At 49.2% G+C, this 23661-nt stretch overlaps 1 protein-coding gene across 1 annotated transcript in view; it reads left to right on the top strand.

Annotated features, from left to right (window-relative positions):
- Plb1 (phospholipase B1) overlaps positions 1-22912 on the top strand; it is a 117827-nt gene extending 94915 nt beyond the window's left edge. Inside the window, exons 46-58 of the mRNA XM_087907381.1 lie at positions 308-366; positions 2602-2669; positions 2935-2978; positions 3206-3305; positions 6888-6939; positions 7733-7813; positions 9221-9286; positions 9721-9815; positions 11204-11279; positions 12413-12517; positions 12915-13010; positions 20327-20401; positions 21571-22912. Coding sequence (XP_087763507.1) covers positions 308-366; positions 2602-2669; positions 2935-2978; positions 3206-3305; positions 6888-6939; positions 7733-7813; positions 9221-9286; positions 9721-9815; positions 11204-11279; positions 12413-12517; positions 12915-13010; positions 20327-20401; positions 21571-21777 — 1124 coding nt within the window. The 3' untranslated portion in view covers positions 21778-22912. The remainder of the gene's footprint in view (positions 1-307; positions 367-2601; positions 2670-2934; positions 2979-3205; positions 3306-6887; positions 6940-7732; positions 7814-9220; positions 9287-9720; positions 9816-11203; positions 11280-12412; positions 12518-12914; positions 13011-20326; positions 20402-21570) is intronic.
- Positions 22913-23661: the final 749 nt, after the last annotated feature.

The following is a 23661-nucleotide window of genomic DNA, read 5'->3' as shown; positions in this document are numbered from 1 at the left end:
TGGAGTTTGAACGCTGCTCCTCAGGCCTCCCTGACTGGTGAGACAGTGCAGCCAGGGATGTGGCCCTCGCTGCCTATTCCATGTGACCCAGGCTGGAACTCTGCTAGGCCACTCATAGGGCGCCTGATGGTATCGCAGGCACCTCAGAGCCTTGGTGTTCTGAATGAATGGAAGAGGCTGTGCTGGTGAAACCTTGGGCTAGAAACAGCCCAGGAAGTTATGGGCTGTGACGAACTCACTGGTCTTGTTTACTTCATACTGTAAAAGGCCAACACCCACCTGCTCTCCTTTTGCCCGTCTCTCCTAGTCCATGAGCTTCGACCAGCAGACATCAAGGTGGTGGCAGCGCTGGGTGACTCTGTGACAGTGAGTACTAAGCCACGGGCCAGGGTGGGCCCCACAGGGTTCAGCCTGGCTCTGCAGAGCCGGTTCTTCCTCCGCCTTCAGTAGGGAGTCCCTTCCAGGCATGAAGCATGGATCCCAGCCCCCCATCTTCCTTAGCCCTACTTAAACTTCACCCCATGTACCCCCACACCCCACCCCGCTCCCTAACATCCCATCAGTCCAAAGTTGCCTGAATTCAACTCCCATCAATATAGTCCTAAAGAGTACCAGGTCTTCTCTACACATTACCCGGAGCTCCCCGCCACACTTAAGGGCTGTTCCTTAGGGACAGAGGGAAACACAATTCAGTCCTGGCCACTGGCATTAGACCACTGGTTAGCTACTGCTCTGTGCACCATGCTCTCTCAGCATTTTTAAAAAGGCAGCGTCAAACAGTCATAGCCCTCTGGCTAAGGCAGCAAGAAACTTATGGGGGAGGAGCATCTTGAGTGAATAGGTGACATATGGGACTTTGAAAATGCATGTCCGTTCCTGTGGGAACAAAGCTACCCCACAGGGAAGGAAGTGAAGGAGTTTTCATTGTGGTCCAGACAAGGGAAGGTAATGAAGAGCGCAGACCAGGCCCCGACAACCGTGATGTCACCCGGGGGGGGGGGGGGCGGTGTGCACGTGCAGGGGGTGGGGTGGGGAGGGCATGTGCGCATGCAGGGGAAGGAGGTGACAGAGTAGATGAAGGAGACCATCAGGGCCACGAGTCTTTCAGTGTTGCTTTGTGTGTTAGGATCACAATAAATAGCCCTGACTGGCTCCAACATGCTCTGTAGCCCAGGATAGCCTCAAACTCTCAGCAAGCCTTAGCTTTTCAGCTGCTGGGATTATAATAAAGCATAAGCTACCAGGCCCCGCTGAGGTAATATTGGTTGCTTTGTTTTGTTTTATTTGAAAGACAGTGAGTAGCGCTGCCTAGGCTCAGACTTCTGAGGATGACCTTAAGCTCCCAGTCCTCTTGGCCTCCGTGGCTGGAGTGCTGGATTATGGGTGCACACCACTGAACCCCGTGTATTTGGCTCTGAGAACCAAAGTCAGGTCTTCATGCACTCCAGGCAAGCACCTTACAGACTGAGTTGCATCCCCAACCTTGGGGCAAGATTCCTGTGCTGATATTAAATTGTTTTGCTTTCTTAAATTTTTTTTAAAACTCATTTATTTAAATTTGTCTTATGTGTATTGGTATAAAGATGTCAGATCCCCTGGAACTGGAGTGACTGACAGTTGTAAGCTGCCATGTGGATGCTGGGAATGGAACCCAGGTCCTCTGGAAGAGCAGCCAGTGCTCTTAACTACTGAGCCATCTCTCCAGCCCACTATTTTTTTTTTAAGTCTTTGTTTAATTCACTGATTATGGCAAACACGTTACTTTGGTAAATGTCAAAGATAGACTGATTTTTTTTAATTAAGAAAAATATAAGATGGCAGCTTCAGAAATCTTCATAGAAAAAAATTGGAGACAAGGAAGGAACACGGGGAAGTAACTACAGGGTATGATGTCCCCATGGGGTAGGGTTTGACCCTGCCTTGGAGGGGATAGCAGGGAGAATGTGGTCAGGGATGGATGAGAAGGAACTAGGGTTCCTGGAGATGATGAGGAGGAGGTTCAACAGTCTAGGAACGGGGTGAGGAGAGGCAAGGACAGCAGAACAGCTGAAGGCCTTCGGGCTCCGTAAGTAGCAACCGGTCAACATGCTTCTGTCTGAGGTGTTGCGTGGTCAGAAATGCAGGAAGCAAACGTTGGGGTCAGAAAGTGAATGCTGGATTATGGCATCCAGCACTGAGGTCTAAACACTGAAGGGGGAAGAGAGACACATGGAAGTGTCCAAGTCAGAGGCAAATGACAGAGGTGCAGAGCATTGTGGCCGCCCTGGTGGCAGGAAGGGAACATGGTGGCACCTATGAGGTCAGATGCAATACCAGTGCTGTCCATAGCAGGCACATGAGTGCCTCCAAGAATATGAACAGTACAAATGGAAGGCCCTTCACTGGGGAAGGGGAGGGTGTCAGAAAGGATCGGTGGGACCAAGTGAAAGTCTAGGAGAAGAACTCAGACCTTAGATGTGGAGAAACAGAAGAGTGGGCCCCTTCCCTAGAGAAGGCCACGCTGAGTATTGGCTGCTACACAGGGCCAGAGGGCCTGCCCGAAGGCCCTCTAACTCATCGCCAGGTCTCAGCCCTTCCTAAGCTGCTCTTGGCTTTTCACAGACAGCCTCGGGAGCGCGACCAAGCCAGTCCAGCAAGCAAACCGCCTCCTGGAGGGGGCTGTCCTGGAGGTAAGAGTGTCCGTGGCTCACGCCCTACAGATCATATTCTATAGGGGCATAAGAAGTGGACTCCCTGCCTCTGCTCAGGGGTAGGTCTAGATCCCCATGGCCCAATTCTGATATCCAAGGAGACTCTGTGATGTTTGTATTAGCCCTGAGGGTGGCAGGAGCAATGCCCCAAGGACAAAAATCTCTCTGGCCTGACTCTACCTGTGACAACTCAGGAGGCAGCAAGTCTGTGTGACTTTGACCAAATTACTTTTCTCTTCCCCAGCATTGGAGGGGATGGAACGCTGGAGACCCATACCACTCTGCCTAGTAAGTAGCTCACACCAAGAGATCCCGGCACCACGACCATCATAAATAACCCTCACCGAGGCCAGGGCCTTTTGCCTAGAGTTGGAGAAACAGGAAATTATCTGCCGGGAAGAGAGTTAACTAGCACCAGAAAGATAAGGACCCTCCAGCCACACACTTACGACTCCAAACCATGGGCCCACCTCAGTTCCTTTCACCTGTGTTCTCTGCTTTGTCTTTCTTTAAAGACATACTGAAGAAGTTCAACCCTTCCATCATTGGATTCTCCACCGGTACCTTGGAAGAGACAGCGGGATTAAATATGGCCAGAGAAGGGGCCAGAGCTCAGTGAGTTGATGTGGGGACCATCAATGAGATCAGGGTGGGAGACAGGAAGTGAGAAGGGGCACGGTGTCTAGTACCCAATTTGTCTGTCAGGGGCATGAACCACCTATGCAGGATGGCTCTCGGCATCACAAACCACTCATTTATCTTCCTCCTTCGCTTTTCTCTCTCTGTCTTGCCTCATATCCTTGAATCTAAAAGAAGAATTTTTTTAAAAAGCTGTGTTTTGACACTAGAGAGTTAGATGTCAGAGCCCCTCACATAGCATGGCCGTGGTTTGTTTTCACTGGGATCTCTGTTGTTGACAGCAACCCCGGTAATTAAGACTGAAATGCCTGACCGGGTTCATTGATTTTCTGCGCGGAGCGTGCTGGGTATTTAGTTTGCAGAAGGGTTGCTGCGTTCTTGTCACCAGGGAGACGGCACAGGCTTGACTCACACGCCACTTACAGAGAACATTCCTTTTGAAAGCCTAAGCTAGGCCCAGGGCTCAGCTTGAATCCTGGTGCTACAGAAGTGTTGATATCCAGTGTCACAAGAGGAAAGACTTATTTGCCTACAAAACACTGGGCCTGTGTGCCGTTGGGCCAGCACCTACTTACTGCTAGGATTACTGGAGTCCAGGCTTTGTTTATCAGAAGCTGGCTCCTCAGTCTCTTCCTCCTCCACCCCTTCGTGGGGAAATGGGGGTATGGACACACGTGTGGGTGTGTGCATTCAGGTGCATGTGCACACATATGTTCCTCCAACTAGAGGCCAGAGGACAAGGTCACCTTTTGCTCAGGAACTCGTCACCTTAAATTTATGCTTTAAAGATTTACCTTGTGTATGTGCATGCGTGTGCACACACCCGTGCCCACAGAGGCCAGGAGAGAGGGCTGGAATCCCTAGAGCTGGAGATTTAGGTGGTTGTGAGCTGCCTGGCATAGGAACAGGATGATTGTCCTGTGTAAGCATTTTTTTTTAACTCTTGAGCCATCTCTCCAGCCTTGTAATTTTATTACATGTGTGTGTGAGAGAGTGTGATGTGGGGTACACACGGGAAGAGCATGTGTAGAGGTCAGAAGTCATCTTTGAACAGTCAGTTCTCTCCTTCCATCATGGCTTCCAGGACTCGGAGTCAGGTTGTCTGCTCACGTATAGCAAGCATTTCTGCCCACTGAGCTAACTAACTCGCTGCCCTCTTCACCTTGTATTTTGAAACAGGGTCTCTCTATGAACCTGGAGCTCACCAATATGACAAGATTAGCTGGCCAGTGAACTCTAGGGGTGCACAGCCTGCACCTCAGTACTGAGATTACAGGTGTACACTGTCATACCTGAATTTACATGGTCGCTGGGAATTCAAACTCGGGTCCTCATGATTGAATAGCAAGCGCGTTACCCACTGAGCCATCTCCCCAGTCTCCCGCCTTTCCCTTTCCTTACTGCCTTACTTAGCATCTCTGCTTGAGCAGAGGCAGCGGTAGGAGATGCAGCTGGCACCCTCGGGCATGGCTTGTGTCCAGTGTTGAGGGGAAGCCACAGGAAGCCATTGGCTTAAGTGAGGTTTGAGAATTGTTCTCTCTTTTTCTCACTTTGACCCTGTCATTTGTCAGTGTGGATAAGTGGAAGTTCATCTGAAGAGAAAGATAACACGTGAGAGACTCAAGTGTAAATTCCCAGCACCCATGTAATTGCCAGGTCCACAGAGATCAGACCTCCTGTGTTCAAATCTCTACTCAGAAACGCACTGGTGGTGTGACCTTGGCAAGTTGCTTAGCATCTCTAAGTTTTAATTTTCTTCTAAGGAGGTAATCATAGAACCTGTCTCTGAGCTGTCATAGGATTAACGGAGATAAATAAGTCTTGGAAAGATTGCGTATGGCATATAGTCTGTGTGCATACGAAAGTTTGCCATTCTCTGGATATTTAGTTTCAAAATTTTATTCAGTAGTTCATTAATTATCAAGCAAAAATGCATTCAGTGTCTGCATTACTGAGTGATACCCACAGACTCAAAAGGTGAAGTCCAGGCTCTGGAAGAGTTAGTTCAGCCAAGGAGCGAGACAAAGAGCAGCTAACTTTGGGGGAAGGAGGGGTTGTGTACAGCAACACTGCAGACTGGGACCAGCTGCTTCTCCTAAAGTACTCAGGGAGCCAGGATGATGTCAGGACATGTGTCTCGGGCCTGGGACCTGTGGAAACAGCTGCAAGGAGAGACCCCAGACTCTGGAGGGAAGGGAGAGACAAGATGGAGGACTTGTGGCTAAGGAGGCAAGAAAAGAGGAGCGTGGTGAGGGCCTGAGAAGTAGGAAGCAGCAGGCTGTGTGTAGGCGTGGAAAAGGCGCCTCCCATGGAACCTGAAGGCCTCATCTCTGTTTCACTCCTGAGCCTGGCTCGGGCCTGTCAGGAGTTACAGCATATCTGTGGTTGCCTTTACTTTATAACTTCTGTCCCTGTCACTATAATCTTGGGTGCATAAATTATCCGTGAGGAGGACAGGGATGGCGTCACATGTGCTGGCCAGTATCTGCCCGCTGTGTCCACGCTCAGCCTGTAACCATCTCTTGTTGGCTCTTTATGATGTCTGTGTGTCCTTTGCTCACCTAACTTCTCAGATCAATTTTATTGTTTTGTGGCGGGGTCTCGGATAGCCCAGGCTGGCCTCTCAGTCACTATGTAGCCAAGGCTGGCCTTCAACTCCCAATTCTCCTGCCTCTACATCCCAAGTGCTAGGATTGCAGGTGTGTGCCACCACACCTGGCTCGACACATACGTCTTTTTAGGGAAGCAGCGTCACTGAGGTGTATCGACCCACAGTAAACCACACGTATTCAAAGGCATACAATTTGCAAAGCCTGGATACCTGTCTGTCTATCTGCGAGATAATCACCTCTCTCATGCAGTGAGCATGCCTGTCACTCAGAGTTGTCTCAGGACCATCCACGCTGCCAAGTACAGCAATGCCTCGTTCCTTTTCGTTGCTGTGTGCTATTCCCCTGCCACACATAGCTGAGTCTCTAGAACTTAACAGTGTGCCGTTATTTGCACCAAACAGTGGGGAGACAAGGAATCCCAATCCTGCCCATATTGTCTCTCCTATCCTGTCTTGTTGGAAGGGAGGGGAAAAATAATGGTGTCGAAATCCAAGTAGCAATGGAGAGGACTACAGGGATCAAAGGATTGGCTGCTGGGGCTCAGATGTAGCAGAGAATGGAGCCATCAAGCCTGGAGAGGAGAAATCCAGGGACTAATTTAGGAATGTGACTTTTTTCAAAAATAAAAAAGATTATTTTTAAAACAGGCAACCGAGTAAGAATCAAACAGGCTCAGCTTGTAGTGAAAAGACTTGTAGATAAAAAGAGGGGGGTAGCTGAGACTGTTGTTCAAATCCTAGATAAGAGACCAGAGACCAGCGAGGCCTGGTCCCTTCCCAGGGGCAGCAGGGTCTGGAGCAGTACAGACTCAGGTTCCTGATAAGAACAAGCCTGTGACGTCTGCAGAGCAGAACCTCACAGGCTGACTGGGCACAGCGGCTTTAGTGGAGTCCAGCTTCAGGCCTCCGTGCCGAGCAACTCTGAGAGTGACGTGTCTCCCTTCTAGGGACATTCCAGCCCAGGCCCAGGCTCTGGTGGAGAGAATGAAAGCCACACCTGTGAGTACAGACCCCCTAAAAGGTGTTCCTCCCTCTAGCTGGGGAGATGCAGGGCCTGATGATCCCCTCAGCTTGTCTTCGGCCGATCTTCAAGGGGCTCACAGGCGCTCTGCCTGGCACCCTGCCCCGGGGCTGGCTGCAGGAGGACAAGGTGGAGCGGGGAGTTGGCCAAGATCACAGGCCTTGGGCTCTTTATCCCAGAGTTGGCTTCCCAGAGCCCTCTTATATAAACACAAAGCACTAAAAATAGGCTGCCCGTTCCAGTCCCTCCCCCTCCCCAGCCCCTCAGACTCTCGCTTGCACTTGCCCTGTTCCTGCGCTGTGGACTGTGGCCTCTGGAGGACTCCTTTTATGGTGGAGGCTGAGTGGGGCCTTCCTGGTATTCCCCACCATACTACCCTGCCGGGTTCTCCCTCCATGACCCCAGGCCGTAAGAGCTCCGACTTTGTCCCCAAGCTCTGTCTTTTGACACAAATTCCTTTGGAGGAGCATGATGATGCATGAGGCCTTTCGAGAGCTTGGGGCAATGTGAGACGCAATCATTCTAGCACTTTAAGAGGACTGGTGGTGGGGAAAAAGTAGCCTGTCACCTGTGTATGAGAAGAACCCCCGCCACACACACACACTCACACTTCTCACAGAGGAGCGCCCATCTTCTCACGGCACCATGGTGATGGAGAAGTCTTCAGACTCTGTGTGATACAAAAAAGATTCCTGAGGAACTGACTACGTAGCATGGCTAGCAGCACCAGCAAGTGTCCCCAAACCCTAACCTCAGGATCTGTCCCCTCAGACAATCAACCTGAAGGAAGACTGGAAGCTGGTTACACTCTTCGTTGGGGGCAATGACCTGTGTCATTACTGTGAGAACTCGGTAAGTAGCTGACGAGCCCCACTGGGCATGAGAGTGAAACTGCTGACCCCCATCCTCCGCACCTTGGGCTCTGACAGAGGTCCTTCCATTTTAAATGCCATACTAGTCTGGGCTCTGAGCATTTGATTCCACCCCAGCAGCCTCTGGTTAACAAAGAGCAAATGAGACTTAGCTTTGCCTAAGTGGTTCCCCACTCAGAAGAAAAATCTAGAAGGACCCAATGTTCACGCGCTGGGGGCAGGGCCTCCTTGGGACATACAGATGGCACTTTCTGGTAGGTAGGTGGCCAGTGATTGTCTTGTGCCTGCTTAGAGTCTGCCCTCTCTCGGAAGGGGAGGTAACACAATCTTCTAAATGGAATCGAAAAAAAATAGAACCAAACTTGAGAGTGTCCTTGCTGTCCTTCAGGACCATGATAAGTTAACCAGACAACCCCAGCCAGCTGGCCTGGGAGCTGACCCCATTCCTGATGTGTCTCTGTGGGGACACATGTCTGGACTTACAAGCCTTTGGAAACTTTCCCTTTTAGAATACATCTTGTTCTAAGCTAGGGACATCCTGTATTTTATTTGGCTGGGGAAAGGCAGCTGCCAGTACTTGGAGGATGTGGTAGAGTGTTTGATGGTCACTGTCGGGGGTGGGCGGGCAGCTCTTTGCTCCTGGTGGATCACAGAGAACGACTATTCCAGACACCAGTGTGATTATCTTCCTCACACAGGCTCTGCTCTTCTAGACTCTTCCCTCAGTCCTTTCCCAGAACTAGAGACCTGGGGTACTCGAGAAAGACTTAACCCCTGGGGCTTTGTAATCATACTGTTTTGTCGGGGCGGCTACCACAAATAATGGAGACTTATTATAAAAGCTTGGTCTATAGCTTAGACTTATTCCTAATTAGCTCTTAAAAACATAACCTATTTATAGTAATCTACATTCTATCACGTGACATGACCTCTCTTCCATCTTGCACCTTGCACCTCCTGTTTCCTCTCCATCTGACTGACAGCTCCACCCTTCTTCCCAGAGTCCTCTCTGTCTCCAGAAGTCCCACATAACTTCTTCCTAGCTGTTGGCCATTCAGGTTTTTATTACACCAATCACAGCAACACATTTTCATGCTGTGTATAAATATCCCACAACAGGGATTTCGGCATAGCTGGGTCCTAGATTGTGGGGCTCCTTGGAAACCAGAGGATGGCAGAGCTGCCCGTGGACACATGGTGTGAGAAATGCCCTCATGTAAACAATTTCGTCTCTGCTCCGTAGAGCTTATGTTTATGAAAAAGAACACCACCAGGTCTCTTGGGCATGCAAGAAGGCAGGAGTTTTGGGGACAGGAGTAGCTCAGTTCACTCTCTGATTCTTCCTCCCAGAATAGAAAGCTACAGCGAGCCTCCTTTTCCCTTACAGGAGAACCAGTTGGTCGATGAGTATGTCAAGCACATTCAGCGGGCCTTGGACATCCTCTATGAGGAGGTAGGAGTGCGTAGCGAGCAGCCTGTTCCCTGGTCCTGCAAGCAACCCTGCTCTCTTTCCCACTTCTGCCATGTGTGGAGGGTCCCTCCTTGGTTAGCATCTAGGAAAATTGTACACAATTCTCTGCAGGACAGCTTCTAACTGACTTGGAAGCCAGATAATGCATAGCAAGGAGCTCCTGCTGGAGCCGACTGGCCTGGGTTTGAAGGCAGACACTGGGGCCTTCATCCGTGCTGGGATTTCTCTGGGTCTCAACTTTTCTGCCTGATGAAGTGAGGCACTAAAGAGTCGGTGCGATTACACAGGCCCCTCCCTGGGCATCCGTTTCTCAGATGGTAATATCAGGTGGGCCAGGTTAGATTGAAGACTGTTCTCCTGGCTTCCTAACCCCCACTACCTCGAGCTCATGAAATCCATGCCTCTGCCTCCTGCAGCTTCCCAGGGTTTTCATCAATGTGGTGGAGGTCATGGAGCTGGCCGGCCTGTACCAGGGCAAAGGTGGGAAGTGTGCCATGCCGCTGGCAGTTCAGTAAGTGTGCGGGGCATGGTTCCCCGGGGTGGGCAGGGCCGGGAGCCAGGGACTTAGAAAACACTTGGAACTGACTGTAGAGCCCAATGCCTACTCCATTCCCCAGATAGTAGTTTCCTTTTTCTATACAGTGAGACACACCAAATAGCCCGTAGGCCTCCCCAGCACTTCTGATTCCAAAGTCCACCCCTCCCTGCAGAGGACAGTGAGCTTCCAGGACACCTCCAGTGTTCTTAGAATCCTGCCCCTGCTGCTGGGGAACAATTGGACCTGAACCCATGAGTACTTGCCTGTAAAATAAGGGTAACTCCTTCCCCAAAGTAGCATCAACAGGAAATATACTCATGGGCTAAAACAGGCTCTCGGAAGATACCTTTTCCCCCATCCTCAAAATCAGAACTTGGAGGCCAGCTACTCATGGGCATGAAGGCTCAAAGGATTCATCTCAGGGACCCAGTTTCTGCAGCTGTGACTGAGGGTTCTGTCTGATGACAAATAGGTGCCTTCTAAAGGTAGCTAAGGAATCAGGTCCCCAGGGGGAAGAGCCATGTTAGTGAGAGAAGTCCCTCCCGCGCCTCGGGTGCTGGTGTCACATTCCACCTTGTCAAAGGCGTTCCAGGCCTTCCCATAGCCACCACTCAGTAGACCTGAGGGAGCTCCCCAGTACTCAGCAGTAGAACTGAGAAGCCTCAGGACTGTGGGGAGTGAGGCCGAGCTGTCAGTCTTCCCAAAACTCTCCCCTTCTCCACCCAGGCCTTCTCTGAGAGTTGAGAAATAGTCATCTTGGATGACGGAGGGCCTCTATGACAAGAGGAAGAGACCTTGCCATAGGGGCCAATCCTTCCGACTATAAACAAGTGTCTTGTGTTGATCCCAGTACCTCAAAATACTTCATACAATTTATGAGAATAGAGTTGTCTTGGCTGTTGGTCTCAGGGTTTTCAGTCCATGGTCTCTTGACCTTTTGGTGGGAGTATATGGGGGAGCATGACTGCTCACTTCATGGAGGCTAGAAGGCAAAGTGGGTGGGAGAACAAAGGGCATGACCTCTGTGACTACTTCCTTCAAGTTGGCTCTACCTCCTCGTCGGTCTACCACCACCCACAGTGCCAAAAGTTGGGACCAAGCCTTCGTTCTGCACCCGAGATTTTAGGGAATGTTGACGGTCCCAACTACGACACAACGTTTTTACCTCATTCCTGAGTTAGGGCTCTGTGAATTGGATGCAAGTAACGTAGGGATACTAGTGTGTCAAGCCCCACACCTCCCCAGCCTTCCATATCCATTAAGGAGCACAGGCAGCTCCCTGTGCACAGAAACTCCCGTGGGGGTGGACACAGCTGGGCCGCCCCCAAGGAAGCCTCAATGCAAGATCTTTTGTCTCTTAGGAACTGCAGTTGCTTTGAGCATATTCACAACCCCACAGCAATGCAGGAGCTGAAGAAAGTGAACTGGAACCTCCAGGTGACTTGACGCTCTCTTCTTCCCGTCCAGGATGGGAGTCCGTGCTGTGCTCTCTGAGGGCACTCAGAACGTGTGTGTTCACCAGGGGTTGACTGATAGGACCTGCATTTGAGGGAATCACTGGCTATCTCTCAAAGTATTTAGCCAGGCACATTGGATGTCACGGTCGGGGAAAGATGGAATAGCGATCCCGAAGGGACAGCCGGAAGGAACCCTGCCTCCTGGCTCAGGCCCGAGCAAGTAACAGTGTTAGTCATCAGAGTAGATGTCACATCACAGAGCCTCTTTCCTTTCCTAGAACCATTACAAGGGGAACAGTTGGTGTATCTGGTTCCCACATCCCCCTCCCTATGAGCAGAAAACTTAGCCCCACTGGCTTCTGCTCCCCTAACACTCATACACATCTGTGCTGCGCTTTATGATCAGCCCACCCAAAGCCTTGTTGCAAACTAATCCCTCTTCATGAGGCCAATGATAAAATAATAATCCTCCTCAAAGCCCCTACAACTCCCTCTTCCTTCACCTCGGCAACCTCCCCAGATCATATACATGTAACTAATTTAATTTAATCCTTTTTTGTTTTGTCTTTTTTTTTTTTTTTGAGACAGAGTTTCTCTGTGTAACAGTTCTGGCTGTCCTGGAACTTGCTTGTGGATCAGGCCGGCTTTGAACTCACTGAGATCTGTCTGCCTCTGCCTCCCAGGTGCTGGGATTAGAGGTGTGCGCCACTACCGCCCAGCTTGATTTAATCCTTTTACTAGCCCACGTTTTGGTACTTAAGTCCCAAACCCATGGGCTCTCTATCCCTGTCATCCTACATTCCTAGGTAGTCTTGAAGAACTGATGTGATTCTCCCCATGCAGTGAGGGCAGCCAGACCTGTGGCCAATATAATGTCATCAGCGACTCACATTTAATAAAAGCAATAGAGCCTGTGAGCGGAGAACTTCTCTAACCAGGGCCCTTGATGCGGGAACTCCTTCCAAGCAGGATGAATCCATGTGTGGGCCAGCATAGCCCCTTTAAGTTCCTTTTGTCTAGGGTGGGTTCACTCCTGTCACAACCAACCCATAGCAGCTAACGTAGAGCCTGTCTAGCCTTGTCAGTCGGGTTGAGCAGCCTCTTCATCCGCAGAGTGGCATCTCCAGGCTTTCCTACTGGCCCCAGTACCTGCAGCGCGAGGACTTCGCGGTTGTTGTGCAGCCTTTCTTCCGGCAAACCCTCATCCCGCTGAATGAGGTAAGCTGCAGCTGGTTCTAGGCTAGGAAGACTCCCAAAGGTACTTTTTTTCTTATGTGGTGTGTGTGTGTGTGTGTGTGTGTGTGTGTGTGTGTATGATTAGAACTTAGACATTCTTAGAAACGGTAAAATGAATAGTGACCAAATGTACCCCCACCAAGTTACCTTCCGCCCCAGAGGAAAATCATCACCTCTTCATTTCCAGGACAGGGATGAACTGGGAAAGCTATAATTCATGTTTGCTAGGAAGCAAATCCAAAACCTAGGAGGTTTTCCACAGTGTCTGAAGCCGAAGGAAGCAGAATGGGAAGGAGGGGAGGGGAAGTGCTGTGTCACCTGCTGGGAAGGGAATCAGGCAGCCCCATCCCAATGATAACCTCCCTGTCTCTGGTCACAGCAAGGGGACATGGACCTCACCGTCTTCTCTGAAGACTGTTTCCACTTCTCAGAACGTGGGCATGCTGAGATGGCCATTGCCCTCTGGAACAACATGGTAAGTGGATAAAGGGGCAACCTAAGGCTATTGGCTAAGTCCTTCACGAGGACAAACAGCTGAATTTGTATTTGTGTGTGTGTGTGTGTGTGTGTGTGTGTGTGTGTGTGTGTGTGTGTGCAGGTGCACAGGCTAGAACACTGGCTACCCTGCTCTATCATTCTCTGCTTGTCCTCCACAGTGCTGGGGTTACGGGCACAAACAACCAGGCCTGGAATTTGAATTTAGGTTCTCGTGCACAGCATGAGTTAGCGGAAAGTTCTTAGCCACAGAGCCATCTAATATATTGGGGTGTGGGAATACGTGAGGATCAGAGGACAGATGTGGGTGTCAGTTCTGTCAAGTTCAGGTCGTCAGACTTGGATGGAAAGAGCTTTTCTTGTCCCTGAGCTATCTCACTGGGAAAAAAAAGTTTTATTTATTGTGTGTATGCACAACATACCACAGCAGTATGTGGAAGTTAGAGCAACTTGTAGGAGTCAGTTCTCTTCCACTGTGTGGTTTCTGGGCCACAGGCTTGCCAGTGACCATCTTTATTTACATACACACCACCGTGTATACATACCTTTATGAAGAGTGTATATATATATATGTGTGTGTGTGTGTGTGTGTGTGTGTGTGTGAGTACACACACACACACACACACACACACACACACACTTGTATACTTACAACTCTTCCTAGGCATTGCTAAGAGAACAGCTTTGCAATCAGACTTGAGCCTGAGTGGGAGCACCAGCTGTGCATCCTTGAGCAAAGGGTCTCTGTCCACCTGTCTCAACATCTGTGCAGTAATGATAGAATCAGTACAGCTGTGCATCCTTGAGCAAAGGGTCTCTGTCCACCTGTCTCAACATCTGTGCGATAATGAATCAGCATAATACTCAGCTTAGGCAAATGTCAGCCCTAATACCCTTTCAGTACTCAGTCTTAAGCATCTCCAACAATTATTTCCTTTTTTAAAAATTGTTTTTACTGAGCTATATATTTTTCTCCACCCCCCTCCCTTCCTCTCCTCTCCCATGGTCCTCACACTCCCAATTTATTCAGGAGATCTTGTCTTTTTCTACTTCCCATGAAGATTATATCCTTGTATGTCTCTTTTAGGGTCCTCTTTGTTGTCTAGGTGCTCTGGGATTGTGAACTGTAGGCTGGTTTTCCTTTTCCAGCAATTATTTCTATAGACATCAAAAAGACAACACCACACAGCCTGTTCTCCCAGGTGGAGGCCTACTTCGGTCCTTTCTGCTCAAGAAGGCAAGACCCTCATAAAATGGACATGCAGTCCTGGGCTTACAGGGGCAGGTGTCCTTGTACCTCACCCATCACCCCTGATGCCTACGTCATCTAGCTCAGAGCAAATGAAGTGCTTTCCCAGCCTTTGAGCTGGGCTCCACTGCAATTCAAAACCCACCTGGCCTGCATGTTTCCCATGGTTTCTGAACCATCTACACCCCTGCTATTTATTGAAGTCTCAAGTCCAGGATGGCTGTGCCAACCACCGTGGGCAAATATTCCCACACCCGTCAGCAACTCGACACTGCATGGTGCCTTCCTCAGCTGGCTCATAATATTGACTTTCTCCTTAGCTACATCACCTCCTCCTCCCTAGCAGCCGGAGCAGCATGTAAGCAAGCCTATTTAATTGCAGACTCAGCTTTCTTCCCCTCCTGCTGTCTTGGGGGTTTTCTCCCATTGACATCATCTGTCTGCCCAGTTCCAAAACTTTCCAGCATACTCTTTTTCAGCACAGGACTCTAAATTGCCATCGAAGATATCTTTGTGTTTCCCTCAACCTGTTTCCTCAGGTTATCTTGATTTTCTTGGTTCTCATAGCCCAGGCTGACCTGATAATCTCAATTCAGCCTCCCAAATGCCAGAATTGCAGCTGTGTCTGGCTGTGTGTGTGTGTGTTTTATTGTTTTCTTACTGGGTGCTGAACCGAAGGCATCATATATAGAGAGATATATCTATATCTATATCTGCCTCTGAGCCCCAGGACTCATCTTTTATTTTAAAAATAATGTCTCACTAGGTTTCTGTGACTGGCCTTGAACTGACAATGTCTCTGCCTCAATCTCCCAAGGGCCTGCGCTCTCAGCCTGGACATTTGTACAATTATTTTTTGAATCAAAGTTTATAGGCCATAATCCTAGTTGTTTCTTTGGCGACTTTGTTATTGAAGGTCAGCTGTCCTTCAATGACTAAGTCACATGACTTTTTTCCTTTTAATATCTCTCCATGGAATGGGAATCTGTTTCCTGTCTCATGTCCTCCAAAGAGGAGAAAGCAAAGTTCCATCTCTTGCCTTCCCAGCTTTCCTATCAAGCTACATCTGCTTACAGCTGGGTTCTCCTGAGGCTCAGTAGTCAGACTGGTGCTTACACATGACCAAGTCCATTGGTGTCTGTTGTGAGGACCAACAGCATGGCTCGTACCTTTACTGAGGGCTTTATCCCATGAAGGCAGGAGGGAAGGGATTTAAAAACAAAAGCTAAAAACACCAGTCATACTCCAAATTTAAATAAATAAATAAATAAAAACACTAAACTCAGCCAGGCGGTGGTGGCTCACGCCTTTAATCCCAGCGCTCAGGAGGCAGAGGCAGGCGGATCTCTGTGAGTTCGAGGCCAGCCTGGTCTATAAGAGAACGTTCCAGGACAGGCTCCAAAGCTACAGAGAAACCCTGTCTTGAAAAACCAAAAAGAGCAACAACAGCAAAAAAAAAAAAAAAAAAAAAAAAAAAAAAAAAAAAAAAAAAAAAAACACCACTAAACTCAAACCACCCCAGTGTCAGTCCCTTGTCCTGTATAATTTGTGGAAATTACAGAGTCCCTCGTCAAACCATCTCAGACATACGGCTCTACCATCATGCCAACTCTCCAGTCCGTCGTCTTATTGGAATGTCACCCTAGAGGCAGAGCAGATAAATATGCTGCTAGAGCTGGAACAGGTCTGCGGGGTCACCCAGCCAGAATACTGTGTCACTAAGATCTAGAGACGTGAGCCAGTTCGCCGAGCCTCGCTCAGCAGAAACAAGAGTTCCTATTTTCCATGTCTTCCTCTGGTGGCCCAGCCATAAGGCCAACCTTCCTCCCTCCTGCTCCTGGCCCGATAGGCACATATACAGCCAGTGAATTCATGTCTCATAATTAGAGTCCTATGACATAGTGTCTGCACTTTGGCTGATGGTCCCACATACACTTTAAGTCACGAGACCTCTTGCCTCTCCAGACTTAATAACCCACACTTCTTCCTCTGGAGACTTATTCCACCGCTGCTACACAAAACCCTTCATCTACAAACCCTATGCAAATAGTAGTTGCATCTTTTCCTACTTAGCTGCCGTCTCCAGACTCACAGCCCCAGTACAACAGCTTCGGTCCTGACTGTATGTGAGAATGCTCCAGAGCCTTTCATGGCTGAGCCATCTCCCCAGATCATCCTCCGGTGACTTTTAAATATAGTTGAGCGTTTACAACCACTTGGCAAGCTCTTGTGTATCTAACAATGCTGAACCTATGCACTTCCTGAGGCCCAACAATTCTATACTGGAGAGAAGAGTAAACAACACTACACATGGTTAACCCCAGGTGTCCGTCAACAAACTGTTGTACATTCATAAGCTAGAGTATTTCCACACACCAAGAGTAAGCAAACGTCAACAGCATATGTTCACACTCGTGTGTGTGTGTGTGTGTGTGTGTGTGTGTGCCTCAAAGGCAAGCAGCTAACTGTGAGCTGTTAAAAGTCAGTGTTGTCTTTCTTGATGGTCTCTCTGGGTGAGTGGGGTTCGGGGAAGGTGTGGGAGGAGCCCCTCTGAGTACTGACCGTGTTCTTTTACCCAAATGATCAGCTGCTTATCTGTAACGTATTTGTTTCTCTCTTTGTTAGTTTCCAGATGTAGCACTTGTAACATATAGCAATGGGACTGGGGACATCTTATTGTCTGTTTATGAGTGCACACTGCTCTTGCAGAGAACCCAAGTTCAGTTCCCAACCATGTTGGACAGCGTCTTAGGTTTCTATTGCTGCTATAAAATGTCATCCCCCAAGAGAAACCTGGGGAGAAAAGGGTTTGTTTGAGCTTATAGTTCCACAGCACAGCACAGCACAGCACAGCACAACACAGCCCATCAGTGAAGGAAGCCAGGGCATGAACTCAAGCAGGAACCTGGAGGAACACTGCTTACAGGCTTGCTCAGCCTGCTTTCCTATATCATCCAGGGGCACAGCTCACAACAGGCCGCCGACATCAGTCACTCGTTAAGAAAATGTGCCATAGGCTTACCTGCAGTTCAGTCTTATGGAGGTATTTTCTCAATTGCGGTTGCCTCTTCTCAGATAACTATAGCATGTGTCAAACTGACAAAAACCCATCCAATCCAGAGAGTTTACAATTGCCTGTAACTCCAGGGGATCCAATGTCCTTCTGGTCTTTGAGGGCAACTGTGCACACACACACATACATACACATACACACACACACACACACACACACACACACACACACACACACACACATATATATATATATAGAGAGAGAGAGAGAGAGAGAGAGAAGTCATTTGTCTGGAATAGGTCTTTTCTTTCTTCGTTTTGAGATAGGGTCACTATATATCCCTGACTGACCATAGAAATCAAGTTAGTCTAGAACCAACAGATCTGCCTGACTGCTAGGATTAAAGTCATGTGCCATGCTTACAGAAAGGAAGGAGGCAGGTTAGACCCCTTTGGCATAGCATATAAGGCTTTTGGGGACTTGGCCCCAATCTCTTTCTCTCACCGCTACACTAGGGAGCCCCTGCCTCTACTTTTCAGTTTTACACTGGCCTTTTACCTTGGATTTTCTTTCTCAATTCCTTGCCCAGTCTAAACACTCAAGGGGAAGCTACTCTAGAGATCTCTTTTACCTCCCAGGGCCATGCCAGTGGCTGCCAGCCTCACTATACCTTGCCAAGGCCTGAGATTGGCTGCATCATTGGTACCCCCACAGTGCCTGTGTTAGGAAGGTTGGTTCTAGAAAAACAGCTCCACTTCCTGGGGCTGTGCCAAGCCTTTTTCTCTTCTTAGTTTTTTCCATTCAAGCCCATTCATCAACCAACCATCCAGCACTACTACATGGTAGGTACTGTTCCAGATGCCAAAAATGTAACCATGAAGAATGAGAATAGTGTGGCCAGGAAAAGGCAGGTGATAATCACGTTAGACAGATCATCACGAGGTCATATACAACTGACTACATTTGGGCCTTACAAGACGTAAAGCAGGGAGGTAGGGACAGCGGGTGGTAGTGAGGATGGCAGTGATGGTGTGCGAATTGAATGTCAAGAGGTCGCCAGGCAGGCAGAGGTCTGGGCCACGGTGTTCCAGGGAGAAGAAATAGGAACCATGTGGCGTGGAATCAGGAATGAGCTCGAAGCTTCAGAGGCGCATACAGGCCGGTGGGATGCTCCAGCAGTCAGGAAACAGAGTCAGAAAGACAGGCAAGGGCCACGTCCCCAGCTGTTTTAAACAAGGGGCTGGCATGTTCCCATCTGTTCTCTAATCCCCGATACGAGAGAAAAGATAGCACGATCGGAATGTGGCCAGGTCCAGGGTGACAGCCATGGAGGAGACCTGTGATCACAGGATGTATTTAAAACTGGCTGAGGGAAGTGATTAGGGAGGGGCTTCGGGGCTTGGGGTCTAAGACACTGAGCAAATGGTGAGATAGCTACTTGGAAACTGTGTTCTGTTTCGGGCATGGGAAGCGGGAGCTGCCTCCTAGACATCAGGGTCTGCTACAGGCAAGAGCTCAAATGGGAACGTCCAGCTGAGATTTGACAACCGCAACAGCGAAGTGACCTCAGCATACCAACACAGGATTAGAAACCACAGAATCCACTGAGGAGCCCTAGGGAGGAGTAGGTAGCAGGGATCATAGGGCCAACCACCAAGGGGCAGGTCATGGGAGGACTCACCATGAATTTAATATAGCTGGCTGGAAAAAAAAAAATGTTATAGAGAACAACAGCCCAGGTGATGGAGGGGTGAGGATGGAGTAGATGCACTCTGGTGGGAAGCAACAGGAAGAGGAAATTGATAGAGGCTCGTTGAACCCACAGGGTCACAGTTGTCCCCTGTGCCAGTAAGTTCTTAGGACAACGCTGGGAATCAGCCAACCTGACCTTTAGCGTCCATTCTGTCTCTGGCATTTCTGTTTGCTAGAATGCAGTGGTTTCCTTGGCTCTAAGAAAGCAGAAATAGATCTACATCCATAACCTATCCCAGTTCATGCCTGCTTCCCCGTCATCATTTCTCTGGAAGCCCTAAAATAAATGTTCTCAAAAATATACCACAGTCAGTACCAGTCATCCCGTGGCCTTGCCGAAGGCAACTATCTGCCCTGCATGGTCATTGTTGAGCAAGCAAAGGTTCGGATATGTGCTCTTGGTATCCCTCCCAAGCCCAGAGCCATTCCCCTTCCCCTGAGTCCCTAAGATATGGGTGTGGAAGGCATTTAGACAGAAGACAGTGAGATCAGGGCCCAGGCCTGTCACCAACATGGAGAGAGTGTTTACTTCCTGCATGGTCAGGGCTTGGTGGCCAAGAACAGACCTGAAGCAAATGAAGGCCAGAGTTCAAAGTGTCCAATATTTTCCTCCCCATGGGGCACAAGTCCAGGACAGACTACTACCTAAAGTCACTGGGGATGAGGGTATATCGTATTTCTGCTACTTCTCCCAGAGTCTGAAATGGAAGCATTTAACAGCACCCCACCGAGCCACAGCTGCTCCCTGGGATATTTCAAGTAAATGTTTTCCTCTGTGTGACAACCCATAAAGCAGTTCCAGTAAGATTCCAGTTTCTTAAGGTTGGCAAGCCAAGTGTAGTAAGGATGTCATGGTAACCAATATGCTTTTCAAAGTTCTCCTGAAACTGACTAGCCGCACACACTTGGACAAGTTGGTAAATATGATCACCATTTTATCAACTTGAAGATACAGTGTCTGCAATCACTGCCACCCACGAGTGGAGAGGCAGTGGGCATTCTGGTCCCCGATCTTTAAAAGATTCGCTATGGACTGATGGTTCTCTCCTGGGGCCCTGGTGTCTTTTTCTGGGTAAGTCTAGAGGCATCGACTCAGGGGTCCTTCCTGATTCAGACAGACTTTTCTCCCTGGAAGTCAAAAGTCAGCTCCAGCCAGTGCTGCTGTGCTGTGCAGCAGATCTTAACAAGTGGCTGATTTGAACACACCCTTCCAAGAGAGCATCCTATGTAAGCCAGATCCCAGCCTTCTTTATAGTCATCGTATCCTTTTTTCTCTTTCCAGCTGGAACCGGTGGGCCGTAAGACAACTTCCAATAACTTCACATACAGCCGGACCAAACTCAAGTGTCCTTCGCCTGTGCGTGAGCAATGAGTATCCTACCTGTCCTAAGTTGACCGGATGTGTGGGGGCGGGACTTAAACACACTGCCACTCAGTGCCTCACCACTTTCCCTTCTGACTGCCACAAAATAGGGGAAGGAGAGGAGTCATGCTAGGCAGCATCAGCTAGATGCCTTAAACTGCTTTACTTCAGAAGGATTTGAGGATCTTGTCACGCCCAACCCGACACTAGAAGCTCGGGGATGGGAGGTGACAATAAAGACACTGCCCCAGCCTGTCCCTCCAACTCTCCAACATCCTCCACTTGCTTCTAGACACTGAGCGACTGTCCTGGAAAGTAACTCCTTATCTGGTCGCTACTGCCAAGGAGAGAGACCTACCTCCCACTATTACACACCTGACACCCTAAGGAAATGGACCCACTTCCCAGAGGAGTTCCCCTAGTGTCCATGTGGGTTGTACTTCTGTTCACTTCTGACTTGGCCTGTGAAAATGTCTACCTCCTTCTGACCCCACTGACCCCTTATTCCCTGGGCTTCTCTCCATCTTGTCGTGTTCTGCTGCTCATGCCTCCAAACATACCCCTGTGCTGGGCACCCTCCCCTTTATACTGTGGTTGTATCTGGGCATCTTCTTCCTGGACAATGCGAGAATATCCTCAGTCCTCAGTACTTATCGGAGCTCCCAACCCAGGACCACAGAGCTGTGCAAGATGCTTGTTTACTAAGAGAGCAAGCAGTAGGGCCCACGGAAGCAGGCTCCAATGCCCGCCCTCCCATCCACTTCTCACTCCGGTGCTTGAATCCATTGCAAGATCAGGGCTCCTCTTGCCCTGACTTTTCCTCAACCCTAGGCACTACTGGGATGGAAAATGACCAGAAGACCCAGAGGTGGCAGATCAGCCAGCACCCCAAGACTCTTCCAACAGTAGCTTACCAACTCCCCACCTTTCAAAATCACATTTGAAAGGAAGTGCTGGAGAAAAAAAAATAAGGAATTGTAGCTGGGTGGTGACCCCTTGACAGACCCATCCCCACAGGAAGATTCAGGTACAATGTGAAGAAGAGAGATTTACAACAGGGACATGCAGTAATGAGGTCACTGCACTCTTTTAGAGATGGGATTTGGGCCGATGGATGGGTGGAGAGAGCCTTTAACCTCTGATCATCCTGCCTCCTTCCCTAGGAAAGCCCGTTCCTCTACACCCTTCGGAGTACTCAACTTCTCCCGACCCAGCAGGTTGAAGAATCCTCCAAGGTGCTGAACTGGGCAGTGCCAGTGGCAGCAATAGGTGGACTGGTAGTTGGCATTCTTGGCATGATGCTGTGGAGAGCCATGAGACGCCCCCGGAAGGAGGCTTCTCCCACAAGTTTGAACACTACCTACTTATAGGACCCTGCCTGAGTGCATGGATCTTCATCCAGATTCCAAGCTACACTCCTCACCAGGCCTTCAGCTGCCACCACCCTGGACACTGTGACCAACCTTGTTTCTATACCTGGTGCCCTCAGAAGCCAAAGGGACTATCACAACTTCTTGGGAATTTGGCTGCCCCCAGGTTTCTGGAAGGCCAGAGCCTTTACTGAAAGACTATTTTATTCTTAGCTTAGCCTGGTCCCTGCCCCCGCCCTCCATCTGATGCACATCCAGGGTGGGAGCCAGAGTGTGTTCGGTCCTATACCAGGCAAGGTTGCCTGGGGAGTAAGACCAGAGTCCAGGCTGGCCCTGACCATCTTCGTCACAGTATTATGACAAGTGTATCTTGTCACACACCAAACCCACAGTTTCAAAAGAAATGAAAATACTGGTTACCTGGTGGTGGCTGGAATCTGGGGCTGACTGGTCACTGTGCTCTTCCGCTCAGCACCTATTTTGCCGCATGCCCAAGACAATGAGAGCTTTGTGGTGGCTCCTGAGCTGCGCATGTCACAGCCTGGCTGGGAAGACAATCTTCTTCCAACAAAGAGCAGGCTCTTTGATAATGTAGATGATTCCTGGTAGATATGTCTGATTGCTCCGGGAGTTTCCCCCGAAAAGACACATGCCATTTTGGAAGAAAACTAGATTGGGATATGAATTATGTCCCCTCAACCTGATTTTCAAATGACACTAATTTTAGGTAATTTCTAGCTCTATATTAGCTGGTATCCGAGAGAAATCTGAATTAAATCTGAAAATCCAGACCACTGGTCCGGGACAAGGCCAGAGCTGCATGTCTCAAATGCATTCCCTTTCATCCTGCATAAAACCTCAGGGAAGAACACTCTGAAAATGGTGGTGGTCATCACTGAATACACTAAATGCCGATGAGTTCTTTTTAAAAGTGATTATACGCCATGCAGATCTTACCTCAAAGGAACCTAATAAGAATCCAGAAGTCCTGCGTGATCATCTTTGTGTTAAGCATCCCTATAATTCCTAAGCATGGGGTGACGATGCATGTTAGAACCCCATATATTCAAACCCTGTTCTCACGCTCAGCTTCTCAGATTCTACATCAATAAAATTGGAATGCGAACTCCCCTTTTCCTCGGCTCACGACACTTTTGTTACTCCAGAACACTGCGCAGATGAAAACCTGTTCACTGTGGCATTTTTAGTAAAGGGTTGAGGCAGAGCCCAGAGATGGGCCCTTGGTGCTGGGCGGTGCTCTCAAGGGATGAAGACTGAGTGCATTTCTCTCCTGGGAGTTCCTCTCTTTTCGGGAAGCTCCACAAGCGGGGCCGTGCTCAGTGTCTGTTTCCTCCTGGGCTTCCAGGTCTGAAACTATGAATAGTGCCTCATGCCCTGCTCATTCCGCAAACGGTGTCAGCACCTCCCGAGGCGCTTCTCATCTGGGCTGACCTCACCACAGAGACAGCCTAGTAAATCTAGGAATTCCATCCCAACCCCAGAGAACACCTGACACACCCAACACCAACATGGTGGTTCAAGTGGAAAATTCCATACCTGACCCCCGTATGATGGATGCATTGAAACCTGTGGAGTTACCTGCAGAATACTTGTAGTTGTTTGTCCAAAACAAAAGTGGGTCTCATCTTTAGACTTCGGTTTCATCCTTAAGGTATCTCAATTACATACATACAAATATTCAAAAAAATGAAGAATCCAAAACACTCAGATCCCACGTATTTTGGATGAGGGACTCAGGACCTGTGCACACTGAAGGTGTACCGTGTCCTTTTAGGTAAACAGTCTCCTTAGGACTACGCCCAAAGCCACACCATGAACATAGCCAATAATTTCCAGGGATGCTCCCTCTGTGGTACACCCCAG

This window comes from Myodes glareolus, chromosome 6 (assembly GCF_982192425.1).
Source record: "Myodes glareolus chromosome 6, mMyoGla1.1, whole genome shotgun sequence".
NCBI classification, from domain to species: domain Eukaryota; kingdom Metazoa; phylum Chordata; class Mammalia; order Rodentia; family Cricetidae; genus Myodes; species Myodes glareolus.
Note: the sequence above shows the minus strand (reverse complement) of the source record. Positions and strands in the feature narration are given on the sequence as shown.